The 19,625-nt window shown below is 39.3% G+C and overlaps 1 protein-coding gene and 1 pseudogene across 1 annotated transcript; both read right to left on the bottom strand.

Annotated features, from left to right (window-relative positions):
- Positions 1 to 1,700: 1,700 nt before the first annotated feature.
- On the bottom strand, positions 1,701 to 9,454 carry LOC127157932 (guanylate-binding protein 1-like; annotated as a pseudogene).
- A 3,776-nt stretch (positions 9,455 to 13,230) lies between these two features.
- LOC127157933 (stonustoxin subunit alpha) lies at positions 13,231 to 16,070 on the bottom strand. Its single transcript, XM_051101106.1, has 4 exons — positions 16,013 to 16,070; positions 15,025 to 15,165; positions 14,837 to 14,884; positions 13,231 to 14,360 (listed from the first exon to the last, which is right to left on the bottom strand). Exons 1-4 carry the CDS (start codon positions 16,068 to 16,070, stop codon positions 13,810 to 13,812), a joined length of 798 nt encoding a protein of 265 aa, XP_050957063.1. The 3' UTR covers positions 13,231 to 13,809.
- Between the last annotated feature and the right edge of the window lie 3,555 nt (positions 16,071 to 19,625).

Genomic DNA, 19,625 nt, shown 5'->3' on the forward strand with positions numbered 1-19,625 from the left:
GGGTGGTGGCGTGTTATTGGTCGCTCGATTAGGGCGGGGTCTTTTTTAAGGAAGCCGGTTGCAAGCAGCCGGGGAGCTCATTGTTGGTGCGGACGTGTTCGAGTTCGGTTTTTCTTTTTAGGTTCCTTTTGTTTGTTATGTTGGCCTGTGGCCACCCCGAAGAGATGCTCTCTATGTTTCACGTCTAATCCTTAATAAACATCACAATTTTTGTATAAACTGGTGTGCTTGTTTGGTCCCTGACCGGAGTGATTTTGGGAATCCAGCACCACAACCGTCCTTTTATTATGCCCTTAACGTACCCTAGACACGGGGCGTAATAGCATGGAGCCAGTTTCAGCTAGAGTCTTTAACGCAAGCACTTGACTTAAGCACACTGGTCGGTGTAGAGCTTGCTCAAAGCGCTTTCCCTAATTGGTGATTACGTTTCTAAGTTTCAGTAGGTTTCCTGATGTGAACCCTGGACTCCCCCCTCCATCATTGGCACTTCCAGACGTGGCAGAGTTTTGCGGAGGAACTCGCTGCTAACTCCAACATAAGGTATGAACACTCTGTTTATTCATGATTGGAGTTGTGCCACATATGTAGTGGCTCCTCAGGTGGCCCCATATGTGTATTTTCCACCTATAGCTCATTGTGGTGCAGTGTTTCCCTAAGATCAGGTTGGTCTCTAAGGTCCTAGGTTTGATTGTCTCCCTTACATGAGGCCCATCCTGGGTCCCATACCTAACGATTTTCACTTATACCCTCTCTCTGGGCAGGTTGTGATCTCCGTAGTGCCTCTTTCCCTCGGGAAACAGTCACTTCCCCAACGTCCGCCAAGACACTCAGCCGCTCCACTGAGACAGGCCCGGCTGCAGGACTCTGCTGTACAGGTCAGTTCTTGGACGTTGGAAGGTCACGAAGAGGTGAGTCGCACTTATGTTAACACGCTGGCTTGTTACTATCTGCGCCCGGTCACTCGTGACACAGCCAGACATGTGGCGCACGCCAACACGACAGAAACAAACATATGCAACATTCAAGAACGGACAAGAAACTGAATCAAACTAAGACAGCTAATTAGACAAGGACAGGTGGGAGTGGTAAACCAATGACGACTTAAGCAACAGAACAGGAAAGACCAATTAAGGACACAAGAGGGCAAAACCAACAAAACAGTCCACAGGGGTGTGACACTAGCAGCATTTACTGGTGGTTTTAAAGAATAAAAGATTGTGCACCAAATTTTTACTTTTGGGCATTGAATAAGTTTTGAAAATGAACGCTTAAAGCCAATTTAATTTTTCATTATTCATCAACTTTATTTTCTTAGAATCAAATGTTATTTAATAAACTTTCTCCAATTGTATACTGATGGCTTTGTTGAATTGTTTTCATAAAAAAATTTTCTGTGCAGCAAAGGTCAAGGGGTTGAATAATTTTGATTGCAACTGTACATACATACATACATATACATACAAACATATAAACATATATATTCAGATGTAAAGACAGGTTTCTATTAGGAATCATCCAATCCTTTATTAAGATTTTTTGCAATATATCAATATTCACTGCAAATATAAAAAAGCATTGTGCCGTTTTGTTGTGTTGTGACATTATAGTTACAGTGTATTCAGTGAAATTCTGTAAAAGCAGTGGATTACAACTTTTAACACATTTCACTGTATAGAACATAATGAAGATTGATGTTTTGGTCAACTATAAATTGCTGCTATCTGCTCTCTGTGCTGCTGCCTCAGCACTTCCATGTTCTGTGCATTTCTTTGTTCCATATTCGCTATCAACTGTGCGAACTCTCTGGACTTTCTCTCCTCTGCCTCATTATTCTTCCTCCTCAACTCCTGTATCTCCCAGTTCATTTGGTTAGCTTTCTCCTGAAAGCCTCTCTCCATCATTACAGTCTTTTCCCTCAGCTTACTGTCCATGGCGCGATTCATCTCCTGTTTTTGGAGCAACATCTCCGTGTTCATTTTCTGTGTGATCTGTCTCACCCTCTCCTCATTATTCTGTTGTTCAGTCACCATCTTCATCTCCAGCTGACGCTGCCTCTCATCCTGGGCCTTATTTTTCTGTTGCAGAAGGTCTGCCCTCTCTCTCTCCTCTGGTCAGCCAAAAAAAAGAAATGGATAAAAAACAGATGAGTCCAGGTGAGACAAGAGTTCAATCAAGGAGACAAATCTAACACAGATAGACCCAAACATCATCCCACTCATTTGACATACATAGAGTTACACTGAAAACCGCAGTGTTCAAAACTATAGTAGAAATGGAATAAGACTCCCTCAGATTCTGGCCATTGCCTTAAAAGAGCAGTTTTAAATTACCCTTCACTATCCTTTCATTTAACTGAACCTCAACCCTAACCCTAACTGTACAAATGGGTTGATTCTATTCATATTATCATGTTTATTGTGTCTACTACGTTAAAACACACACACACACACACACACACACACACACAAAAAGCTCTTACCACAAATCCTTCTATCATTTTCGGTTTCAGTTTATTATCAGCCTTCAGAATGGATGTGGTAACTGGAACCTTTTGCTGTAGAAATTTCTCCAACACCTCAGTAATCTATAAAGAAACACATACTGTTAACATACTGTTAAAAATATTATGCAGTTAATTCACATTCAAAATATATACCATTATGTCACCATCATAATCATAATTAAGACAGTGATACATTTTAAAAACACATGTTAATAATGTAACATTTATGACCTTGACTTCTTTAGTGGCCTGTGCATTGTACTGATTCACAATGTTGTTCAGGTCCTGGCAAAAGAGATCGTAACCACCAGCTCTGGCATGAAATCCTTGATTGATCTTCTCTGTCATTGGTTTAGAAAGAACTGTTAAAAGACTTTCACATTTTGCCTCGGAAGCCTTCTCATTGTTCCCGAGATAGCTGTCAAACTGATGATTGATGGCTTCCTAAAACAGCAAAACAAAACAGGAAGGATTCTGAATGTTCATTTTTTAACTTTCTTCCTACCTGTCTAATAATTAGCAGATGCTTTTATCAAAGCAATATCTACCTACTAATGCACTGCTACCATGCAGTGTTTTATCAGCAAGAAGTTTCGTGTCTCTACACACTGGTTTGAACTGGGAACCTTTTGATTCTCAGTCATTTTCTCTACCCCCTGAACCACTGTCTTCCCTACACAGTACAGGTAAAATATTAGACATTACCAAGAAAATGAAAATAGATGTCTATTTAATTTACAGTAATGAGAAATTGTGGTCACAAACATTTATAACTAGCTAGTTTAATAGATTGTCAAATTCTAGGTTATAGAGGCCATTCTTGACTTCCCTCTCTGAGTTCCCTGTCAACTCAAAGGAGTTACGGCCTGAATCAGCTCAACCTTGGTCGCCTCTTCCGCTGACCTCACAGTTATCTCCTGTTCTGCTGGTTTCACTGTGGAGGTCTCCAACTCCACCTGCTCCACCATGGTCTCCTGATCTGCTGTGTTTCCTGATCAGTGAAAGCTATCCAACATGATAGCGAACCATGACACTTTTTCACTTCTCAATCCTTCACATGTTGCTATTAGAGTCCTAGATGGGAGTTTTTATCCTATTTTCCAATAACTGACTTAAAACCATCTATTCTTGTCATTAGACATGACAATTGCCACCTACCTCTAAAGATGTCAAGTACTTCCCATCACTGTCCCTGAAGGAGCATTTCATGAAGGTTTTTGTTGCCATACGACTGAAGCATTGGTGTTTCGAGGTGATTTCATTCAGTTCCAGGGGGAAGGACGTCTTAAGCTTCTCCATTTCACTCTGGTACATGTCAATGCCCTCCTTCACCGCAGCCTCATTCTCAATCACTGCCATAGCGATCACAGCATTCTCCAGACATGGCACAGCCCCACTGGAGATGGTGTCCACATATGTTTTTGCAAGATGGCCCAGAACTTTAAGAAGGCAGAGGATTCAAATACAAGTAATGTAAAAATAAATGGATGATATGACAGGCAATCGTATCAGAACAGAGAGGCTTTAGTTTTAAAGCAGAGTTTTTAAAGATGTAGTCATTAAGTTGTCTGTGAATAAAGATGCAAAGACAGAAAACATTTAGGCTGGGACACACCAAACCGATGGTCAGCTGTTGGCCAATGTCAGGCCATCGGCGAGCATCTGTTGGGCTAGTTTTTTTGCTGTGTTCCACACATATGCTGCAATTTTCCTGATTCAAGAGCGAGAACTCTGGATGTTCAGTTTAACGAACGAGTCAGTGCACAAGAATTCAAGTGAAAGTGATGAAAAGTAAGTCAAGATGACACAAAAAGGTTGTCTTATCTTATCTTACTGAAGCATGGAAATATTTTCATAACAACACAAGTTGCTTAAAACTGAATAAAGTTATCAACATAACTGATGTTAAAAATGGTAAGCAAACACTGCTTTGTTTATGCTTCATATATAATTCCTTAAATGCAGGTATATAAACCAAGGTCTTGTTTGCAGTCAGCTGCCTATGCACTGTGTTCAAGCACAGCTATTTGGTCCAGATGCAGCCGATGCAAGGCAACAACACCACTAGTTCTTTGAATTTGGCTTGGTGTGTCCTAGCATTGGTTTCACTGAACACTATTGGTAACGATGGAACTTGCGCTCGTAGTTGCATTTGGGAAATGCACCCCAGTTTGATTTACCATCGACTTTCAATTGTTTGTTTGTAAAAAAAAAAAAAAAAAACGCTCCAGTTACTAACGTAACATTGGTTCCCTGAGACAAGGGAATGAGCATTGCATAGAATGTATATGGGGAAAGTCCTGTTTACAGTTACCAAAGCCTGATTTGGTAACGTTTGTGTAGCTCCACAAGCCAATGGCTCTCTAGCCCACCAGAAAGGGTGAAGCTGACCTCTATATAAGTTGGCTCCAAGTGCCATTTAATCAGAATCTTTTGACTGAAGTGACAGCCATTGATTCACATGCAACTCATATCACGGCACATGATGCAACGCTCGTTCCCTTAGCTCAGGGAACTGAGGATACGCTAGTAGAACGCAGACATGAAGGCTCCACAGTTATGGCTGGGGGTGCCAAATCATGCCCTTCACCTATGAGAGAAAGTCCTTCAGGACAGTCGTGTCCTAGGGTCAGAGGCAGTTAGAGAATCGGACTTGTAACCCGAAGGTCGCAGGTTCGTGTCTCAGGTCCGGCAGGGATTCTAGGTGGGAGGAGTGAATAACCATCCTCAATACCATGACTGAGGTGAGACCCTTGAGGAAGGCACCAAACCCTACACTGCTGGGTGTGTTTTTTAGTTTATTCACTACTCACTGCTGTGTGTGCACTTGGATGGGTGAAATGCAGAGCAAAAATTATGAGTATGGGTCACCATACATGGAACCACCACACACATCATGTCCTTTCCTTTTCCTTCCTCAATTAAATTGGCCGTGATTGGACCAATCGTGGGACAGGGCATCTCGCTGCATCAAGTAATAAGCTGGGCAGTGAGAGTTATCTTCTGAGCTGAAGAGGTCGACCTCTGCCCTCCTGAAGACATACCAAATCATTTGAACCATCTGAAGATGTAGTCTATATTCTCCAATAGCTACATTGCCTCTGGACAGCATGTGTCTCTGTGAGAGGAGTTTGCTCTGTGCCTGAAATAGGAGGTGCCAAGCCATCCTGTAAAGAGAGGGTGACCTGAGATCACCTTGGTGATTGATGTACACTACCACCATCATGTTATTTAGAAACCAGCTTAAAACATCCGGGATGGCTTCCCAGCCTGGAGCCGGATGGCAAGTTGTTCTATTGTTACAAATGGTGGCTCGCTGTAAGGTGGTGGTGAACTGACTTTCGTGGTAATGAGGAGAGGAGAATTGCTCTTGTGGGTCCGCCATCACAGCAGTAGTTTGCTTGGGTAAAATCCACTGGCAGATCAAAATGCGGGACCTGTGGGACCTGTTCCGAAGTGAGATCACTCATGCCCGGTTACTCCGCCACTGTGACTGAAGAAGGCAACCCACGAGTGAAGCAGAGTGAGACAGAGGTGGGTAGAGTACCCAAAATCTGTACTCGAGTAAAAGTAAAAGTACTTATGGAAATATTTACTCAAGTAAGAGTAAAAGTAACAATCCCAATAGTTACTTGAGTAAGAGTAAAAAAGTATCCGATGGAAAAACTACTCAAGTAGCTAGTTACTAGTTACTTCTGATCTGATTGATATGAAGTGAAAACCTTGAATTTCAAACTATTTGGAAAGCTTCCACACACCTCTCCTTGAAAGTCTCTTTGTTTTTTTTATATAAAACATAGGCTGAAGTAAAGTAGCATATCTCAGTCCTGTGATGGGCACATTAACATCACATAAATTTGCAATAAAATTTCAAACACACCCAGACGTTTTTCTAACTGTTAACTCTGTCTTTATTTTCACATTCACAACACAAAATTTGTCAGCATCTGCATTTTAACAAGCTAACAGAGAACAAAAGAGAAAGTGTGTGTGCAGAGTATGTGTTTGTTATTATGTTTGTGTATGAACTTGTTTATGTGTGTTTGCGTTTCAGTATGTAAATGTTTATTTGGTCATTTGTTCTTTCTTGAACAATCAATCAGTTTTACAGAATTTTGCTGTTGAACTTCAGCAGTAATTGGCTCTCAAGATATTTGCAATGCACTCTTGATCTTTTAGCTGTGAGCAGGAGTCCGGCATGACTAAAAAGTCTCTCACAGGCTGCAGATGCTGGGATGGCTGTGTTTACTTTTAGAGACAAATTCTTGACTTTTGGAAAGGAGTGTAACAGATCCATACCTCCAGCTGATGAACATGAAAGGTACCTCTCCAGCTCTCCTGTCTTTGACTGCCCTGTGTTCATAGATGCAAAGAAGTCCTCTTCATCTGAAGGGCTGCTGTAGCAGAGGGCATCATTTTCCACACTGTTCTCCAGTCGACCTTTTATGTAGTCTAGCCCTGTGCCGAGACAGATTTAGACACTTTACCTTCATAATCCTACATTTTACAATATATGTCCTATATTTTATTCACACTACCAGTCCAGACCTTATAACTTTTTACACTGTAACTCACTATTAATTAAACAAAAATAGAGAGAAGATCTTATCTCAAGGTTAAATAAATAACATTTAAATTGACACATGAATTGACAGATACATTACCTGTTGTCAAGATGCTTTGGTTTGTTGTCCAGGCAGTTCTGAACTTTGGAAGCAGTATAGCTGCAGCAATAAGCTGAACGTTTGAGAATACCTCCATGTAAGGCCTTAAGGAGGGGTTGGCACACTTTACATGATGACTCCAGCTTCTTCAGCTTGTCCTGCAGCTGATAAAGTGTTGGCAGCAGAAAACCCATATGAACTGATGATTCCCCTTGGAGTAAGTTGAGAGCCATTGCAACTGGCTTCATTACAGTAGCATACTCCGCCAGAAATCCCAACTCCGCTGTATTCAGCCTGTACCATAAAACACCTGTAACATAAGTGGTTAAAAATAACAATAATTAATAATATAACTCAGATAAACTCTCTTACTGATAATGTGATTGTTTACAACACATTATTGGTTTGGAATGATGTGAAAAAACATTTGAATATTCCCCAAACTATATCCATCCACTCCCCTCTGGCTTTGAAGCCAGACATTCCCATTCAGATTAGGAGCATTGGATTGCTGGACTGGAGTTTTAAAGGCTTGTCTGACTTCTCAGGAATGTTTACCTCTGAAATTTTGAGATCATTTGAACAAATTAGAGAAGAGTTTGATATTCCCTCTGAAGACTTTTTCAAATATCTTCAAATTCGGCATTTTATAGAGTCTGTTTTAAAGCAAAATAGATTCCGATTTAAATTATCGGAACTGGAAGAAACCATACTATCAGTTAAATCGTTCAAAGGACTTATTTCAAAATTTTATGCCTTACTAACTTATTCTGATTCTTCAGTTTATGATTCTTTGAAACCACTATGGGAACGGGACCTAGGAGTTTTGTTTAATTCTGAAGATTGGACCAAGATCTGCGATGGTATCTTTCCAAAATGTACCTCAATTTTCATACATGAACAAAATTTTTAATTTTTCCACAGAATTTATTTTACACCTGTTCGACTGCATAAAATGTTCCCAGGTTGTTCCGACCTCTGTTTTAAATGCAAAACTTGTAAGGGCACATTATTTCATGTATTTTGGTCCTGTGTTCACATCCAACCATTTTGGAGAGGGGTCCACTCTGCAATCCAGGAGATAATAGGGAAACGTTTTATTTTATCCCCCTCACTTTTTTTGCTGAATGACATTCCTAAAGACCTTTTTGACTCGGACCTTAAACCTCTGTTCACTACCCTTTTATTTCTGGCTAAGAAATGTATATTACTAAAATGGTCTACATCTCAGATTCCAACTATTTCCATGTGGATTTCTCAGCTGTCAGTCTTTCTTCCTTTGGAGAAATTAACTTATGACCTCAACCACAAACAGGACAAATTCAGGAGACTTTGGGAACCTCTCCAATCCTTCCTTGACAAAATTTGAAATTTTTATTTTTATTTTAAGAGAGTTTTGGCTTCTTTTGTTTTGATTTATTATGTTTTTTTTTTTTTTTTTTTTTTTTGTTAACAGATACACTTGTACATTTTATTTAACTTGCAGCACTTGGGGTTTGTTTGTTTGTCTGTTTGTTTGACTGTCTTTGTCTCGGTTGTTTGTATTATTTGAAAATCCTTAATAAAAAAATAAAAAAAAAAATAACAATAAATGTAAAGAAGCTGGGTGAAAATAAACACTCCCACCAAACCAACAAATCCTACCCGGTTTTACAACTTACATTTTTATCTTTAATGTTGTGCAAACATTTCTGATTGCTTGTTCTCCTTGTTCTCTCTGAATACGCACCAACCTTTCTACAGCTAAAAACAGTGAGTTCCACCGTGTCTGATTTGGTCGCAGAAACTGCAGTTTGCACTCACGTTCCACAGTTTCAAAAGCCAAGGTTGACCTGCTGGTTTTGTTCCAAAGTGCACTGCATTTAGCAAAAGCTGACCGTGATAGTCTCTTATACGTATCACTTCCAGCTTCTGCCGCTGAAGCATCAACAGTAGCAACAAGATTAAGTAAATGGCAGGCACATTTTTGATGTCTGGGAAGTTGGTATTCCAGGCCACAGTCCTCATCTAAAATACCAAAAAGGTCTTGGTACTCCACCTCCGATTCACTTTCGTCAAATTTATCCTCAAGTATGTAGTCTCCCTCCTCCTGTGCATCCTGAGCATCATCTTCTTTCTCCTCCCCATATATTCGAAAGGCCTTCAAGAAGTTTGAGCCACTATCTGTAGTTGTCCTAGTAATCTTTTCGTCTGATTTTGTTCTTCGTGTATTTCCTCTAAAGCAGCAGCAATTACATTGAATGTGTGTGATCCTGTCATCCGTCTGCAAGCCAAGGCTGCTGAACATCTCTCTAAAGATGTACTGTCTATCCAGTGGCAGGTGACTCCCAAGTAACTGCGCTGCCTGGCTGACCAGCAGTCTGCAGTTGTAGCAACGTAATCAGCATGGTTTAATTTTTGGATAAGTGCACTCTTCGTGTTTTCAAATGTATCCTGCACTTTGAGACGCAGTGTTTTTCTTGTCATGACTGTACACTGAGGTTGCAAGGTTTCTATAATTTTCCTAAATGATGGTAGTTCTACAATAGAAAATGGCTGGCTTCCTTCACAGACAAAATTGATCAGCAGCTTGTCAATCACTGCCTGTGTTACCTTCGTTGCAGGGCTGGAAACGGCACTAATGATCTTTGGATTCTTTTTTGAATTAGGTTCATCAACAGAGTCTGATGCTCGTTTTCTTGACTTGATTAGTTCTTCATAAACTTTTAGCTTGTTTGGGTGAATCCTCTGATGAAATAATCATATATATATATATGCAGATTAGGTTACATTTGGTTTTATTATACATTAAAACTTGAATCATCAATAAATTGGTAATTATGTATCTACGGGCACTTTGGACAAATAGCAGTAAGTAAAAATAATATATGACTATAAGTATAAGTAAATTTTAATATATATATATATGAATTATTATGTATATATTTTGTGATTAATGTTGTGAATGAATAATATGTTGGGCTAAGCAACTCTTCCTTTTAAAAGCAGTCTCCTTTAAAAACATTTATTTACTTTATTTAAATTTTAAGTACATGCATTCATTCGATAGGAATGAATTAAAATGCAATGACGTTTTCATTTTGTACATGTTCTGCACTAAACGTTAGGTGAAGTGTCACAAATAAAACCTTTAGAGAAGTGTACGAATTTGTGTATAACGTCACAGTATGCACTTCAATTTATTTAGATTTTTGGAAAATGGATATGAAAACATGCAGACGTTTAGAATGAACGTTTTTTTTACGAACGTGTGTTGTTTGTAAGGTTCACAAGATATCTGTCATTGCTTGCACAAGCGCGCATATGAGGAAAAACATTCGGACAGTGTGTGAAATATGGTACTATAAGGTCAAAGTGCCCATAGTTACCAAATTACCATTAATAGGGTTCAAATAGGCATCATATTGACACTTACCGCTACATGTTTTTTCAGGTTGGAGCTGGAATTTTTGTATGCAGCGATGTCACTTTTTTTTGGTGCACACAGCCTGCATCGCATTATGAAACTGTTTTTTTTTTTTGACATCTTGTCACGTAAACAAATTATTATTTTATATAACTAATATTTATTACAATTTTGTCAGTAACGGAGGAACGCCATCAAATGTAGCGAAGTAAAGGTAAAGTTTTTTCACTAAAAATGTACTTGAGTAAAAGTAAAAGTACCTATCTTTAAATATACTCTAAAAGTACTAGTTATCCCAAAAATTTACTCAAGTAAATGTAACAAAGTAAATGTAATTCGTTACTACCCACCTCTGGATAAATTAACCCTTATGTCCGCTTACACACCTTTACACACAAATGGAGATGCAGCACTAGCAACACTTCAGCATACTTTAATTCACAAATAACTATATATCATGAAAGATTTAAAAATGTACAAATCTGCTGGTACACACATACAAATATTGCTGCTTTTTTTTTGCTATATATTCTATTCCTTTTTGTGCTACTGTTATTACATAATTGTATTGATGTGTATTCCAATGTTGAGAGCAGTCAGTTAGAAAACATTTTGCTGCACTCTTTACATCCTATATTGTGTTTAACTAGGATGTTGCTGGAATCAGTGCAGCCAGAGACTGCTCTGCCAGTACCAGTGCTGTGAGAGAGGATGCTACGTTAGGCCTAGCAGAGACAGGGAGGAGTGTGGTAGAGGTAGGAAAAACAAAACAGTTACCTTGGGTTTGTTATTAACTCTAAAGTAGAGGTGAACACATGACAATAATTGTAATTATGTCTACATAGTTACATTTGAAATTAACTAATTAGGTCATAATTATTAATATTTATTCATTAGGTCACCTATAATTGTTTCATAAGCACATATTTATTCAAAACAAGAATGAGGCAAAGCCTAGCATAAGCAGTGATCCAAATAATGATGACACTCAGGTTCATCATGAAGGTTCATCATGGAAAAAGAGCTTGCAGGAGAGGCAGAGCACACAGGAGAGGCCCCAGATGTTGACTGGTTCACACGGCCTAAATCTACAGATCATGATCTGTTTTTCACGTACCATCCCAGACAAACATCCAAAAATGCAGTTGTAAAGAAAGTATTTCACTGTGAGGATGGCACAAATCGGAAGTGGCTGACATACTGTGAGAAGAGGCATACATTGTTTTGTTCAGTTTGTCTTGCCTATGCCAAGCCCTGTGATAGTGGCAATCCATTTATTGTAGGAATGAGAGATTGGAGGCATATCCATCAGAGAATTGAAGAGCATCAACAAAGTTTTGTCCACAGAAATTGTGCAGAAGCGTACTTCTTGAGGGCCAGCAAAGCAAACATAAACCATTTACTTTTTGGCCGGCAAATGTCTGCACACAGAGAGCAGGTTCGCAAGAGGTGTCAGGTGCTGGAACGTGTTGTAGAGGTTGTCAAGGTGATAGGCAAGAGAGGACTTAGCTACATGGGGTCCCAGTCTGAAGCTGCTTATACATTAGGGGACATCTCTGTAGATCACGGGAACTTTTTGGAGCTTATTCTTTTAATAAGCAAGTATGACACCTGCCTGCAAAAACACGTTGCGGACTGCATAGAGAAGAGCAAGCGGATACATCAGACCGGAGGGAAAGGCAGAGGATCCCTTCTTACTCTGATTTCCAAAAATACAGTCAATAAAGTAATAAATGCCATCCGATGCATTATTCACAGATTAGTTTTTATTTAGTTTTTACTGTATGTATAAATTTGTTATAAACGGGTTGTTTTTGTTCCAGTCACATACATTACATGTTTAAATATCTATTACATATGGTACTGCTTATATTATTTCTCCATCTGTACACCAATATAAGTAGTGAATGTGCATGTCCATGGGTGGGGCTGTGTCTGTGTGCTAATGTGGGCTGGTGTGGCTACAGTGCCAGGGCTGAATTTTTGTCCCAGTCCGCCCCTGGACAGGTGTGTGTCTTTCCAAATCATGTCCAATCAACAAAATTTACCACAGGTGGACTCCAATCAAGTTGCAGAAACATGCTGTGTTCACACCATATCGTAATTACCGTAAATTAAGATGACAACATGTGACGTTCAATGCCTAAACAGAGCCTAAGTTGGTACAGCAGTCATGTGGTGCAAGTCGTCGCTCTTACAAGACTCCCAGTTCACAAGTTGTAATTACAAGTTCTACAAGGAAGTGAACGGTTTTTAAAGGTTGGAATCTCGTAATTACGGGAATTCTGGTATGGCATGAATGCACCTACATCTCAAGGATGATCAGTGGAAACAGGACGCACCTGAGCTCAATTTTGAGTGTCATGGCAAAGGCTGTGAAAAATTGTACATGTGATTTTTTTTTAATAAAAAAATAGAATAGAATTTGGAGGAAAATAATGAATTTAATCTTTTCTGAAATAAGGCAAAATGTGGAAAAAGTGAAAAATGTGAATACTTTCCAGATGCATGGTAAATCAAATGATGTTGTGGAGCAAAGTTGATGAATTTTCTCAATGAAGTCAATAAATCTCAAAAAGCAGAGTTCCAGATGTCAAAATAAGACTTTACTGAACAAAGCAACAAAGCCGAGATGACAGCAGCTGCATCTAGTCTCTGTCTGTTCGGGTATCCCTTCTTAAACCTATCCATGCTCACCAAAATTGGTAATTCTGGTTACTCCTATCTGTTTTGGTGAGCCCACCTGGCCCATCTTCAATGGTGGAGTTTGGTTATCTCGGTCATAATGATCTTGACTCCTCCATCCCAATTAAAAATGACCCTTACTTCACCATCTCCAAATGGTTGGAGGTGGTCACATGGGACATACATCATAAATTGGAAGTTACCCAAAGTTCATGAGTTCACTTAAGTTCACTGATATGATCCAGTGAAAATCACCAGTACTGCCCAACAGAATACACATGAGACTCTCAATCTGTGGTAAGACATCCAGTATTATAACAATCAACATTTTGATCAGTCTATTTATTGCTGTTGTGACCATACATTATACGTTTAAGTAAAATAATATCATATTGAGTAAAATAGCATAATATATTTTGAGAATACACAATAATGACCACTATATAAATGATGAATTCATTCAGAAGAGACTCTGAACTACATGAGAAATCAGTAACAGTGAGATGTTAAAGTATTTTGGGTAGAATTTCACATAACTCTATTCTGATTCATCAACACAGTTTAACTCTTCCATAATAAACTTCAAACCCGAACCCAGGATAGAGCGGCTGAGTGAATGTGGTCTGGACTGTGTGGATGAGGCTCATTGTGTCAGAGACTCTGTAGAAGGACAGAGTTCCTGCACTGTGGTCCACATACACTGCTACTCTACGACACCCGCGGGGCATTCCAAAGTAATCAATCTCTCTGTTTTTGTGTCTGAATGTGTAACTGTCCGAACAGCAGATCAAACACCAGGACTGATTATTACGTCCAAACTGACACTCTTTCCACAATCCTATCCTCCTGATGCTCTTATATGACACTGATATTAACACTAAACTGCTCCACTCAACCTCCCAGTAACAGCGTCCACACACACTCTCTCTGCACAACAGCTGCTCCCAGAAACTAAATCTGTCTGGATGATCAGGATACTGCTGAGGCTCAGGCTCAGGCTCAGGCTCAGTCTCTGTGCGATAGACAGTAATCACTCTGTTATTGTCAGACAGACTGATTTTTTTATTTACTGTGTTCAGATCCAGAGTGAGCTGATGGGAATCTGATGGAAAGAAAACACACCAGAATCAAGAATTATGAATCTGTCTGATTTTTCAATGTACACTGGAAAAATGATTTTTGCTGCTCGTAAAATTTGCTTCATTAAACTGAGCTAAAACCACACAATTGCTTTGTATTAATTTTACTGTGTGAAATCTACTTTAATACTGCATGTAAAACTGAAGTCAGTATAGCGGATCATTGTTGGGAACCCAATCACCTCTGAGAATATCAGAAAAGGCCATTTCTGATATTCTTAGAGGCGATTTAGCTCTTAAGAATGATCCGCTAAACTGACTTCAGTTTTCACTACACTCTTACACATTCATCCTCTTCTTTCTTCCTCTTCATGTTAGACATAAAGTGCAGTTTACCAGATATCCTGATCAATTCTAAAATTATTCTGTCATGTTTTCTTTCACCTGCTACAAGAGGAACATGAACACATTCATTGCATTTTTCCGATTGTTTTCTTACATTGTAGGAAGTCGTTCCTGGTCCTGGGAACAATGTTGGTGAATGTGACTGTGGAAATCAACAGACATGAACAGTGTGATTCTCATGATCCTGCATCCATTCCTAACACATTTCTAATATGATGTTCTTCATGATATGAGATGATGATGGACTCGTTTCTGAGAGCAGATGAATCTCCAGGACTTTACCTCTGTCTGAGATCTTCTTGAGCTCCTCTTTGCAGAAATCCTCCAGTTTGTCTCTCAGCTGACGGACAGATTCTTTCAGGCCATCAAAAGAGACGAGAGAACTGAAGGGATCGTCATTTACGTCTGTAGATTCAGGAGGTGCTGAGTGTAGCGTTTGGGCCAATCAGACACACAATGGTTCATTTGATTCGCTAAATCAATGATTCATTAAATTAACAAATAATCACAGACCCCCTCGCCCAATCCACAACAATGTCTGCCGGGACGTCTCCAATGGCCCACCAGGCCCCTGGTTACCATGGACACCAGAATACCTCGGCCAGATCAGATAAACTTTACAACCTGCAAGTATGTAGAGAGAATCTCCCACTACTTAAATCTCTCTAAAACAGAAACATACTGCTATAGGAAATGACTACTTTCCTACTCATTCACAGACAAACCTTTCTTTGACCTTCCTATCACACATAGCCCAGGTCATTGTGTACAGTATTACTGCATTGTATTTTAATTTTGTCTGTTGTATTTGTATTTGTCTTTCTACTGTTTTATGCATGTATTATGATAGATAACTGGTAGCATAACCCACCTATGTCATGCTTGGACTCTTTGAGTTCGTATTTTAATGATCTAAAAGATGGTGTAAATTAGATGTTAATACCTTTGCAACATGTTGGTGTTTTAAGAAACCTTAGTAGTTTTTGCATCAACACCCAATCGAATTACATATGCAAAATACCATGCTCACAGACAAAGAGTCATAAACTTTCCCTTCAAAGGTGAAAGTTACCATTGGTTCGCGGACCTCCTGGAGGCACAGCCTCCAGAGAGCTTAAAGGCAAACGGTTGACCGCCTCCCTAGTTCTTCCTTCTTCTTCACTTTCTCCTTCGTCTGCAACATCTTCCGATTGCTGCCCGTGTGGAGGAACCCACGCAGAGCCGGAGCCGGCACAGGGCGTGCCCAGCGGGCCCGACAGGCCCAACATACAGAGCTGTGGCTCTCGACCACTAAGAGCCAGACACTTCCACTCAACTCCTGAATTCATTTTCATGACTCGCCTCAGTCAGTCAGTGGTTTTTGAAGAATCTAAGAAGATGAGCTAGAACCCTTCAGGACTTCCCTAAGTGTGCGCCAGGCCTTGCGGCCTTGTCTTTCCATTCCACAAAGATCACAGGACTTCAGCTGGGTCCCTCTCAGCTCTTGGTTCTTCTTCACTTTCACATGGGAAGAAACTCCCAGTCACCAACGAGTCAGGACATCTTTGGAATTCATCACTCTTCAGACCCGGAAGAACGTGATTGCAATTCCAAAACCACCACTGCTCCAAACCATCTTTCACCAGAGACTGCATTTGGACACTTGTACGACGACCAAGGCAATGCAAGTATCGTACACTTAACTAAACATACAGAGGTTTAGTATAAGCTGTAGACAGCACTGATGGTTTCACTCAGGTGGTTAACTGACTCTTTTCATAGCTTTATTTCCTTGTCTCTCTCTAACTGCTTCTCACTGACCATTCCCCCATGTATGAGTGACTTCATGTTTGTTTGTTTAGATTAGTTCTGTGTTAGTCCTTCGTTAATAAACTATTGTGCACAAATTACATGAGTTTTGATTCTGATTCTGCCTTGCAAATTAATGTCCCTTTACGATTCAGATTCGAGCTACATGCTCTAATCCAATGGTACTTTAAGAAAGTTATTTTCTGTGGCCAAGAAAATATAATTTCTTAGAGTAGATATAAAGATTATACTGAATGTTCGCTAAGCGAACAGATTATTTGATGGATAATTGATTCTGCTACAGGTACTACTGGCAGCTGATACAAATAATTGTAATTAATCATAATTAATTGTAATTATTTATATAAATTTCCCTTTGAGCTAAATCGCGACATGAGAGAGACTGGAAACTCTACAGAAAACAGAAAGCAAAACTTCAAAAAAAAAATAAAACTCACCTCCACACTTCACACAATTACCTGAACTACTGTCAGACTTTAGCAGCTTTTGTTGATCTTTAGTGACTCACTTCAGTCCAGCACTTCTTCTCATATTCATTAAATGACATTTGAGCTACAAATTCTAGCATTTGCTATTTACACTATATGTGAACTTTCTTGGAAATCATTTGGATGATAAATCATCTGCCAATAACATAGATGTAACAGATCAAGCACATCAATGGTGTCACATTTAGAGCTGTTTATAGACACAAGTGAACTAAAGCATCACCAGCTGGAGGTTTAATAAGCGCCTCATCACTCCCATTAACACAGTAATATAATGACACTGCATTTTAGCAAAAAGTAAATAAATAAGTAAATAAACGTGCTAAGAACATTTAAGCAGCTGAATATTAGCATAAGAAAGATATAATTTTTAAATGTTATTAGAAAGACTGTGATCATAAATCTTAAGTTAAAAAATAAATAGAGCAACAGCAAAATATTGAAAGTGCTGGGTTGGCTGTTATGACCAATAAAAAAAACCTGTCCAGAAACCATAAGGAGTGTTCCATTTGTGTGGAAATAAAATCAAAAGTTCAGTAATATACCACTATGTCTCTTAAATTAAGATAATATTTTATAAGTATACAACAACAAAGCACTTGTAAATTATTTGCAAACTATTATAGTTAATTAACAATTAATAATAATAATTAATAATAAGAGTTATTAAGCACATGTGCACACACACACACACACACACACACACACACACACACATATATATTTCATAATCGACAGCATTGTTTTTTATTTATTTATCTTTTTATATTATTTATAATTTTTTAAGTGGTCATGTTTAGCTATGGGGGTGTAACGGAATGAGCGAGACAAGAGGTGAGCAGATTCATATGCAAGCTTTTATTCAAGGGACGAGACAGATACATGGTTGAACAGGCAGGGTCAAACAACAATGGCAGGCAGGTATAACAAAGGCGATGCACAATAGAAGTCCGTGAAACAGGCGAGGGTCGATCCGTGGCGAAAGTCAGGTAGGCAGGTGGCGAACAGTCGAAACGAGAAGGGCCAGGCGAAGGAACTAAACACTGGGAACAAGGAAACAAGGAAACTAGGAAATGCTAACAATGGAAACAACAACAATACTCTGTGGCTTGCGAGGGGAAAGACCGGGGCTTTTATAGCGCCGCTGATTGGTCACGGGTGCTGACACAATCAGCGTGATGGATACTGGGAGATGTAGTCCGGGGTGTAATGCAACAGTCAGTGTGTGAAGATAGGATGAGAGTGACATCTGGTGGTGAGCGGACTGCGGAACACCGAGCAGATTCGTAACAGGGGGTAGGCTGAAACTAACATTTTAAACCCTGCAACCCTGCAACACTGACTTTGGTACTTATATACATATTGTTTATTATTTGCAGGCTGTTTGTTCTGATTAAGTTTGCAGCATTGAATATTGTCACTGAACTGTAAACAACTATATATCTGACAATGTAATATTAACATTTCTTTATTGGAGTGTCTATTTACACTAAGTGCAAAATAGCGTGTCTTGTTGGCAAAGGCTTTTTACACTAGCATCACCCACCAATGCATGGTTGGGCCACACAAGATGAAAAAAGACACCCATGATCCAATGTCTTTGGTGGCACAGGCAGTAGACAGTATGGTTTCAAATGACAGTTAGAAGTTAGAATCCACCTTTTGCCAAGCTCACTTTTCTCCCTTTTTCCATCACATATCACACTGGAAAGGCATTTATTTTCAATAAAAATGAAAAAAAAAAAATAGTTTGAAAAGTAAAAATAAAGTGCCTAATGAGTGATTAATAATAATAAATTGGGGGCAGTCGTTGCCTAATGGTTAGAGATTCTGACTTCTAATCTGAAGGTTGCGGCTTTGAGTTAGGTCCAATAGGGATTGTCGGTGGGAGGAGTGAATACCACAACTGCGTTTGTGCTTAAAAAGTATACAAAAAAATTATTTTTCGAAAAAAAAAAAAAAAGACCAATCATTTCATTAGATAAGACCCTTCTTCCTCAGCTTGTATACGACATATGACCACCAGACCATATGAATAACAAATTCTCAATTGATAATTAATCATTCTTTTTGTGCAAATTAATGTTTTAATTGTGAACATAGCCATTTAAGGAAGGCTTTAAAACCAAGCGGAATCCTCTGCCGGCTGCTCCAGCTTCACAGCGAGCAGGACTCACGCTAACTGTAATTCCCTTCACTATCACTGTTTTGATTTTGGCATATCAGTTTGGGCGAATGCAACTTATTGATCATGAGCCAAACACTTTATCAATTTTTATATGATATGATATTTTATGAGATATGTTTGTATTAATATGTACATAACTGCTGGGTGTGTGTGTGTGTTTGTGTTTGTTCACTACTCACTGCTGTGTGTGCACTTGGATGGGTGAAATGCAGAGCAAAAATGATCAGTATGGGTCACCATACATGGAACCACCTTCCTTCCTCAATTAAGTTGGCCACAGGGCTGCTGCTGCCCACCAGGAGGACTAAGCATCTGACTTCCCTGACCCCTTTGATGACTTGAAGAAGCAGGGTAATCAGGACGAAGGGATACACGTGAGTGCTGGACCAATCGTGGGA

Source organism: Labeo rohita, unplaced genomic scaffold (assembly GCF_022985175.1).
Source record: "Labeo rohita strain BAU-BD-2019 unplaced genomic scaffold, IGBB_LRoh.1.0 scaffold_1260, whole genome shotgun sequence".
NCBI classification, from domain to species: Eukaryota; Metazoa; Chordata; class Actinopteri; order Cypriniformes; family Cyprinidae; genus Labeo; species Labeo rohita.